Source organism: Phalaenopsis equestris, unplaced genomic scaffold (genome assembly GCF_001263595.1).
Source record: "Phalaenopsis equestris unplaced genomic scaffold, ASM126359v1 Scaffold000496, whole genome shotgun sequence".
Taxonomy (NCBI): domain Eukaryota; kingdom Viridiplantae; phylum Streptophyta; class Magnoliopsida; order Asparagales; family Orchidaceae; genus Phalaenopsis; species Phalaenopsis equestris.
Genome location: NW_018164936.1, coordinates 336,428 through 346,383, shown reverse-complemented (window position 1 = coordinate 346,383; position 9,956 = coordinate 336,428). Strand labels below are relative to the sequence as shown.

Sequence of the window (9,956 nt, the reverse complement as noted above, 5' to 3'; positions counted from 1 at the left end):
TAAATTTTAAGGAATTCTAACTCACTTTATAATTCATTTGTGGCATATTCTTAGCTCGGCCAATCTAACTGAATCTCAAATTTGCAAGCTATAGCCTTTGCCGCCACCCATAACCATCTACACCCTATTGCTACCATCATTAGTCATTGCTTACAGCCATTGCAAACCACCTCTCAAATAGTCATTGGCCACCACTGGCCATCAGCCACTACGTGTCACCTCTCTCCACAGATGCAACTAACCAGCTGCGAGCACGAGCCACTACCAACCAACTTTGTCGAGACTTTACATTGATCTCATCTAACTTCAAATAATACACAAAAATAATCTTTTAATTAGATTATGTTATATTTTCATAAGTAACTAAAGAATAGTTTCTAATATAATATATTTTCAATATACTATATTAATTTATTTATTTTCTTACAAAACAAGTAGTAGCGAAAGAGCAAGCCGGGTAAGAGCACCGGAACACAAACTTCGCCGTCGGAATAACTTTTTAACAGTCCATAAAACTTATTTTATCATGTTCACGGTTTAGAAAGCACCGGAACCCAAGCTTCGCCTCTGGAGTGCCTCTCCTCGTCTCCGATCATCTCATCATCCTTTGCCCTTGAGCTCAATCCGGAAAGGGAAAGCACAGCATATTTCTCTCGTTGGCTGGCCGTGTTGCTTTAAGTTTCTCAATCGAATCTCTCGGATTGAGGCCCCGTTTTCTTAGTTCCTAAGTTCGAGGGCCCCAATCTTCACCCACTTCATGGGCATCGAAGGGGAATCGGGCGACTCGAACGCCGCTAGCGTCGGTGAGTCCCTTCTCGCTACAGTCCACGTCCGCTGCACCAACGGATCCAAGTTCTCCGTCCAGGTTGCGCTCAACACCACCGTTAGCGCCTTCAAGGCCCTCCTCGCTGAGAAGTCCGATGTGCCGACGCAGCAGCAGAGGTTGATCTACAAAGGACGGATCTTGAAGGATGAGCAGACTTTAGAGAGCTATGGTGCTCCAACTTATTCTGTTATTATTTTCTCGTTATAATTAATTTGTTCCCTGTCGTGATTAGAAACCTGTTTTTGTATATGATTTTCGGGTTTTATTTTGGAATGTTATGATTGGTTGTTAGAATGATGCGGATTGTTCAGGAATCTTAGCAGAATAAATACGATTCGCTGCCTTGGATTTAAAAGTTTCGATGGTGGGGTTTGGAGTGGACTCTTGATGTATAATGACATGCTAGAAGGAAGCAGCGTCTGATGATTATTTCTTTTTCGTGTAAAGCTGTTCATGATTAGCTCAGTGTGCTCTTTTTGTTATGCACTTACGTATCCTACTTTTGTTTATGCGTTTCCCACCTTGTTCGTTTTTTATAGGCATGCTTTTGTAATTGATCAAAATTTTTTGTTTAATTGCATGCTTATTTTTCCTTTTTTGATTATATTTCCTTGTAGCTCCTCATTAACTTGGTAAATGTGGGTGGATCATGATGTAGTGATGTTATGCGGAAAAATAGAAGCTTATAAAATAGAAATGGTTTTGGCTTGCCAGTGCTCAGACTGCACCACACCCAAACAAGTGCTTTTATTCTTGTGACCTTAGAGTGGATTTTACAATGATAATTGTGACAATGTTTTTGGTAGCACTTTAGTCCTAAAGATTATAGTAGTAGCAAGTTAAAAAATAGAAGCACAATATAAAACTTAAATGATCGGATTGAAAAATTAAACATGTATACTGAATGCTCGAATTCTTATTGTCACATTGTGCTCAAGCACTATCTTGTAGGATTATTTTAGCCCATTGGTTGATGTGTCTCCGTTTAAAGGTTGATGATTGTCAGTCTTTTTGGATAGAACTATTTATATGAATGTTGCACTCACCAGTGAGGATCATTGGAAGAACTTTCTTTTATAAGAAACAATGGTTATGTTTGATCCTTGACATTATTAGTTGTTTGGAGCTGGACATCTTTTTATTTTCTACTAACATTTTCAAGGTTTACACAAGATCCTCCACCTTAAATGATTGGCCCCCACCTTGTTTTGTTTGCCAAGCTTTAGACCACATGCTTTTTCAAGCTCTAAATGTCTCAAGGGATATTTACTGAGATGATGGACTAGAACCAATATAGTGTATAATTTTATCATGTATGGATTATCATAGGTGATGATAAATAGTCGTTCAGGCAACTAATTGAAAACTCATAATTGATGATTATTATGATTTCCTATCACTAGTGGAGGATGAGATGCCTTGAAGTTTATCACTGCCTCTTCTCGACATAAGATGTTAGAAGTTATAGTTGACGTCTTTGGTGGTGAAAACGAGAGAGGAGGGTGATTTGAAACAAGTAAAATCAAAATGTGATAATGGATGAAAATGAAATCTTTACAATGAGACATTCAAAGAAGATAAGAGTGCGTAGGTAAGTGGCGTTTCTATTAATATGTGAGATAGGTAAGTGGTGTTTCTATTAATAACTCTTGCCTTGTCCAGGAAGCAAATGGATTCTCAAAAACTAGTCCATGCAACTCATGTGGAGAAAAATATGAGATATGGAAGAGAGCATGTAAAAGTCTTGGAAATATTATGTGTTTATTTAATGAAATTCCATATATTTCAATTGAAATTATTTTATCAAGAATTTGATGATCAAGCTTTAGTATTTTTGGGACTATGAACTATTGTACTAGTTTTTAGAGTTAATAAGAAATAATTCACTTAAGTTTAACAATATTTTAATATGGACAAGATTTTTATTGCTAAAATTGCATTCTTGAAGAGGTTTGCTCAATGGAATTTTACTTCTAGCTTTATTCCATTCTTGGATTTATGATATCTATAATATTAGCCTTGGTTTAAAAAAAATGGTCTCACTTTCACTGTTAGAATTCAATAGGATAATTTTATTGATATCAAAAGGGTACATGATACAAGAGTTACAAAATAGAAAAGACAAAATAGGATATACATAAACTAGGAAATAGATTAACAAGGAAATACATAAAAGAAATATTCGGAAAGGAAATGAAATAACTAAATGCTAATAAATAAATTCTAATAATTCTATTACTCTCCTCAAGTTGAAGCATAGATGTCAATCATGTTCAACTTGGATTTGAAGTCGTCAAATAACGATCTAGGATTCTTTGTCAGGATATCTGCTAGTTGACCACTGGATAAGACAAATGGAATACAAATCTCCCCAGAATCAAGCTTCTTGATGAAGGGATGGTCAATCTCCACATTCTTGGTGCAATCATGATGGACTTAATTATGAGTAATGCTAATGACTTATTTATTATCACAAAATAGCTGTAGAGAAACAGAGACCGATATATGTAACTCGCGAAGCATGATGCACAACTAGAAAACTTCACATATTTCGAAGGATATGGAACGAAACTCAACTTCAACACTGTTATGGGCAGCCACTGACTTTTTTGTTTCTCTAAGTGACAAGGTTTTCTCAGATGAAGGAGTAACAACCTGAGGTAGATCGCTGATCATGGACGAACCTGGCCCAATTAGTTTCCACATAAACTATAATAAAGCAAGAGGTGTGGCGAAATAACAACAAATATTAGCCCGGTGTATCTTTTAAATAGTGGAGGATCCGATTTACAACAGTGAGATAGTACTCATAGGGATCATATATGAACTGACTTACAATACCAACACTGTGACAAATGTCGGGACGCCTATGGGCGAGGTAAATAAGTTTACTCACAAGGCGTTGGTAGTGTGACTTGTTCACCAGAACGACATTGGTAACATCTGCCAATTTCTCACTGGGATCCATCGGAACAACAACTGGTTTGCAAAGGAGAAGACTGATCTCTGTTAATAGGTCCATCACATATTTGTGCCAGGAAGGATAAATGCCCCGAAAGGATCGAGCAAATTCCATGCCTAAGAATATCAGAGAGACTCTAAGTTCTTTAAGAGAATCCAAGGCGGGTAGATCATTATCTGTGAGCACAATATCTTTGACAAAGACTATGAGGATGACAATATGACAACTGAGAGGGATGCCGAAAGAAAAGAGTGTGATCAGATTAGGCCTGAGGGAACCTACGACCCGCTACTACTTGCATGAACTTGCCGAACTAGGCTCGAGGGGATTGCTTCAGACCCTAACGGGGCTTTCGCAATCGACACACTTGTCCACAGGAAGAAGTAGAGTCAAAGCCCGGAGGGAGAGACATATACACCTCCTCTGTGAGATCGTCGCTGAGAAAAATATTATTGACATCCAATTGGAGTAACATTCAATCCACAGATTCACTGCAAGAGATAATAGAACCTGAATGGTGTTCAATTAGCAACCAAAGCCAATGCTTCGCATAGTCAACTCCATAGATTTGTGAGTAGCCTTTGATGACCAACCACGCTTTGTTGCATTCATCGGAGTTAAGTTTGAAAATTCACCGACAACCCACTGTTTTTTTTCCCGATGAAGATCAACAACATCCCATTTATGGTTTCGCCGAAGGATATTCATCTCATCCATTACTGCAACCTTTTTGGAAAGGCACGTCAATGTTGCCACAATAGTTGATGGAATGAAGTGGAAAATGCTTTGTAGGTTTGCGATAAGCTGTGAAATGAGACGTATTTGGCCATAGACTAAAGAGAATATGTCTGATTGCGTACCTCAATGGTAGAATTCACCTCATTCAGAGCAGGAGTAATCCTCGCAAGTTGAGAGATTTTAGTTCCGCGTATGTTAATCAGAGCGGATTCCAAGACCTGTAAAGAGACAACTGGCTCAAGAGTAGGAGAATTGGGATGAGTCTCAACCGAAGGTTTGATGCGCCGAGTATAAATGCGAAGAATGGATGGAGGAGATGTTGGTCTGGTGTTGGCGGATTCAGTGCGACTGAGGGTTCCTCATAAAGAGTGGCTGGAGGTGCAGACGGAATATCCACCAGAGTCGGAAAAGGAAGTGTCAAAAAATCTAGCTCCCCCTCACGTGGGATAGTGTTAGGGAAGTAGAAAACACTTTCGAAGGATGAGACATCGACACTCACATAGAGTTCATTTATGATAGGATCAAGACATCGATAACTTTTTTGAGTGGCAGAATATCCGAGGAAGACACCCGAGGAAGACACATTTTGATTGAACGAGAATCAAAAGTTTACTACTAGTGGGAGCAGTGTTTCCAACAAAGGTCGCGCACCCAAATATTTTGGGGTCTGAAGTTGATACAAACCGATTGGTAGGAAAATAAGACATTAAGACGACTAACATGTTATTTTTGTGGGGACTCTATTGATGAGATATGTAGCGGTAAGTACAGAATCATTTCAGGACATTAGATTGAAACATTGGAATGAGCAATTTAAAGAAGATGTCGGTTTTTTGGTTCAACAATTCTTTTTTGTTGAGTGTTCGTACAGGAGCTATGACGGAGAATGTCCTGACTAAAAATTCTCCCAATAAAGTTAAAAATTTCACGTTCGTTGTAGGTATGAAGGCCTTGAGTTAATGTTTTGAATTGAGTAAAAATGAAGGAGTACAAATTTTTTAAGATGAAGACAACTTCAGATTTGTCTTTTAAGATATAGACTCAAGTCATCCGAGTGTGGTTATGAATCAAGATAAGGAACCACCATTTATTGGTGTAGCTTGAAGTTCGTGAGGTCCCCATAAATCACTATGAATTAGTGAAAAAGGAGTAGAATGAGTGTAAGAGGGATTGCATATGGTATATGATGATGTTTTGCTAATTGAAAAAAATCACATTGGAACCTATATAGTTTTTATTAGTAAACCTCAAAGGATACAACTGTTTTAAATATTGAAAATTGCGATGACCCAAATGACAATGTAAAAACATAGTAGAACATTTAGTGGACAGAGAAAAACTACTATTGGTGGATGGAATGTCCTTGTCATCAATGTTCTTCCCTTTTAAGTAGAGCTCGACTACTCACTTAGTAGTTCTAACCCTCCCCGAAAGACGAGCTTGAAAGACACAAACATCAGGAGAAAAATGAGCAATACAATCAATGTCATATGTCAAATTACTGACAAGAGGTACGTGTAACATAGATTCCAGCGTAAACTCGACTGTTATAACAACATATCTTTTACTTACAATGGAATTACAGGAGTCGTAAACAATTTTAATAATATCTTTCTCGGAGCGTGAATAATATATCGAGAAGACTTGAGAACATCCGATCATATGGGCTGTGACACCCGAATCAATATTTCATGGACTAGAAGAAACAAAAATAGTGAGTGTCATATGAATGTTACCTTGACCGTTATGGGAGGTTGACAGGCCGAAAGAGAACTGACTAGATTTAACTAGCTTAATTAAGTGTTTCATCTAACTCTTAATGGAGTTTGGTGATGCAGGGATGTTATGAGTGGGAGTCGGCTGTACCGTCATGGATTCTGAGGTCGTAGCGAGATCCTTAACAATGGATGATTTTGCTGAAGGTTTATTCTCCAGTTTCCCGTGGAGCTTCCAAATACTTGTCATGGGTTTGGTAGGGTTTGTAACATAAATTACATGTGGAGTGATTGACCCATGATGGCGTGGAAGAGTGTTAAGCACAATTGGAGACCAAAGCCGAAGGTTTGGCTGAAGGAGCGGAGCTGCTGAGCATGATAAGTCTCTGGCTCTTTGCGGCTAACTCGATGAATGTTGCTCAAGTTGAAGAAGGGGATCTCGGCTAAGAATACGGCTCCGGACTTCGTCGAGATTCTTGTTTAGGCCGGTCTGGAATTGAAACACACGATCTTTTTTCACAATTTTCTAGAAGAGGGAAAGATCAGCTAGAGAGTCCTAAGTGTAGTCATAGTAGATATCACATTTCATCCATAAACAACCAAGTTATTTTAGTACTGTGTCACGGTTCATCCCTGTTTTTTCTCGCAGATGTTTTTAGAAACCTCATAAAGTTTTTCAAAAATCCCTACGTCAGAGTGAGTATCACGAAATTCAGTCTAAAGGAAACTTGCAGATGGAAGAAACAGGTACAAACGACCGATCAAAGTCTTCGTGGAATTAATCAGCCACGACATGACTATGAAATTCTCCACTTCCCACGTTGCACACGCCGAGTCAGTCTTTGGAGGTATACAAATCATACATGTGAGATGACCAAATTCCTTGTATCCTTTGACAAGCAATTACAAAGCTTTGGATCATTGGAGGAAATTAGAGTTGGTAAGTTTATGGGTGATGATCAAGAAGTTCATGTAATTCCTAGGTCCTCTGGTTTGTGAAGTGATTGAGGTCAATGTCGATCCTTTGTTAGACTCAACTATACCATCAAAAGGAGGCTCGGTGGTGGAGTCCGCCATGATTCCGACTTAGTCAAAGGTAAGGTTTGGATGCCGAGACAGAAAGATTCTGGCTGCAAGAAGGAGAGCCGGTGGCGGGTGGTTCTGCAGGGGATAGATCTTGCTACACGAAGGTGCTCCAATGGTCTTGGAGGGAGATTGGGCCGGCTGGAGGGAGGTTTGTCGGCTGGAAACACCTGCCAGAGGGATCAGCGACAACAACCTTCAAAAAATCGATGACGAAAAGCCTGCAAGAAAGTCAGGGCTGAAACTTGCAGGGGAAGGTGCAAGCTGTGTCAACGAATATGGTGATGTTCCGGAGCCAGCTGGGGTTAGATCTTTGGCTTTGTCACTATGTTGGAATTCAATAGGATAATTTTATTGATTTAAAATGTGTATAAATTCATGATAAAAGAGTTATAAAATAGGAAAGCCATAAAATAAGAAATATATAAACAAGGAAATAATAAACTAGGAAATTTCCATAAAAGGGAAATAACTAAAAATAAATTCTAATAATCCTAATATCAACATTTATATATATATATATATGATTCTATCAAGTTCGCATTACAAGGTTCAATAAAGTATATCATCAAAAAATTAAGGACTATATAGAACATGAAAAGCAACGACCAATATATTTATTAAGTATCTCCCCATATGAATGGGCCACTTCACATAACTTTAGGATATGTTATGAGTAAGTTATAATACTGTCATTGTCGGTCCCAAACCTGGATGTGAAAAGTGGAGGGTTGCATTAGGTGGTCGACAGTCAACGTAAAACTTGTCGAAAAAAAATCATGACATGAATCTTTTTGATCATTGTGTAAGTGCTAGTGCGTCCCCTGGAAGCGACGCGCTGTATAGCCTGAATACAGTGAAAAGTGTGCAAGGGCCGCTACAATGGCGCCCGGGTGTAGTGTCAAATAAACAAGGGTTCTCACGTTATGGACGAATGCGGGTAAAGAAGTTAGTCAATGAAATTAATGAAAATAATATTAGGATAAGATCTTGGAATATATGTACTCTCAATGATAAATTAATGAAATTAGTTGATATTATGATTTATTCAAAAAACTAAATGAGTTGGAGAAAATGCTAAAGAGATTGATAATTTAAGTTTTAAACTTTGATATTCTAATAAGAGTCGCATTATAAATGGTGGTGTAATTATAGATAAGAGTTTGAAAGATAATGTTGTAAAAATTAATAGAGTTAGAGATAAAATTATAGCCCTTAAGATTATCATTGCCTTAAGATTATCATTGATGATTATCATTGATACTAAGATTTTTAATATTATAAGTGTTTATGCTCCTCAAGTAGGTTTAGATACAAGGGTCTGAAGATAAATTTTTGAATGACTTGGAAGACTTAATACAAATGATACTTATTGAAGAAAGAATTTTTATTGGTGGAGATTTAAATAGACATGTCGGTAGAGTGGTAGAAGACTTTAAAAATGCTCATGATGGCTATAGTTTTGGAGTAACTAATGAAGAAAGTAGAGTTATTTAAAATTTTGCTTTAGCGTATGATTTTGTTATTAATAATTTACTAATACTTTATTTAAGAAAAGGGATGAACATCTTATTACTCATAAGAGTGGATCTAATAAAACACAATTGATTATTTTCTTATGAGAAGAAGAGATCGTCGTGATTGTAAAGATTGTAAGATCATTCCAAGTGAAAATTTAAGTACCTAACATCATTTATTAGTTTTAGATTTTAAGATTAAAAAATTGTAAAATAAAAAATACTAGGACTCGTCATCGTAGAATTAGATGTGAAACAAAAAAAAAACAAATAAAATTATTTTTATGAGTGATTCAAAATTTCAAAATTTGGGATGTTCATGAAGAAGAAAATGTTATGCGGGATAAAATAGCAAACACTATTAAACAAGTAGTAAAATATGTGCTTGGAGAATCAAAAGAAAAAATTTTTCTAAATAAAAATAGTTGGTGGTAGAATAATAATGTGTAAGAAAAGATAAAATATAATAAGCTATGTTATAAAAATTGGTTTAAATGTAAAAGCTTCGAGAACTGAGAAAAATATCAAACGGTTGATAGAGAGTCTAAAAGAACAATCTGTGATGCTAAAAATTTTACTTTTAATGATTTTTGTAATATATTAGATACTAAGGATGGTGAAAAATATATGTATAAATTAGCCAAACAAAGAGAAAAGAAAAGTAAAGATTTAACTCAAGTAAAATGTATTAAATATGAAAATAAAAAATTAGTTTTCTTAAAAAAAAGATATTCAACATAGGTGGGTGAGTTATTTTAACAAACTTTTCAATGAAGTTTATGAAAATACAATCGACCTGAGTGATCTTAATATCGTATATAATAATAAAACGTTTCATTCTTACCGTTGCATTAGTAAAAAATAAGTTGAGGAGGCTTTAAAGAAAACAAAGGATGGAAATTCTGTAGGACCTGATGATATCCAAATTGAAGTGTGAAAATATTTAGGAGATTTGGGAGTTTCATGGCTTACTAAACTCTTTAATATTATTTTAAAAACTAAAAAGATGCCTGAGGAGTGGAGGAAGAGTATTTTGATTCTATTTTTAAGAATAAAGGGGATGCACAAGAGTGTGCAAATTATAGAGGAATTAAGTTGATGTGTCATACTTTAAA

At 36.4% G+C, this 9,956-nt stretch overlaps 1 protein-coding gene across 2 annotated transcripts in view; it reads left to right on the top strand.

Annotated features, from left to right (window-relative positions):
• Nucleotides 1-504: 504 nt before the first annotated feature.
• Nucleotides 505-9,956, top strand: part of LOC110028158 (ubiquitin domain-containing protein DSK2b-like) — a 45,163-nt gene continuing 35,711 nt past the window's right edge. The window contains exon 1 of one of the 2 annotated variants that reach the window (XM_020729898.1): nucleotides 505-995. In XM_020729898.1, the coding sequence (XP_020585557.1) occupies nucleotides 758-995 (238 nt within the window). In that variant the 5' untranslated portion in view covers nucleotides 505-757. The remainder of the gene's footprint in view (nucleotides 996-9,956) is intronic. The other variant, XM_020729899.1, reaches the window with a different exon arrangement.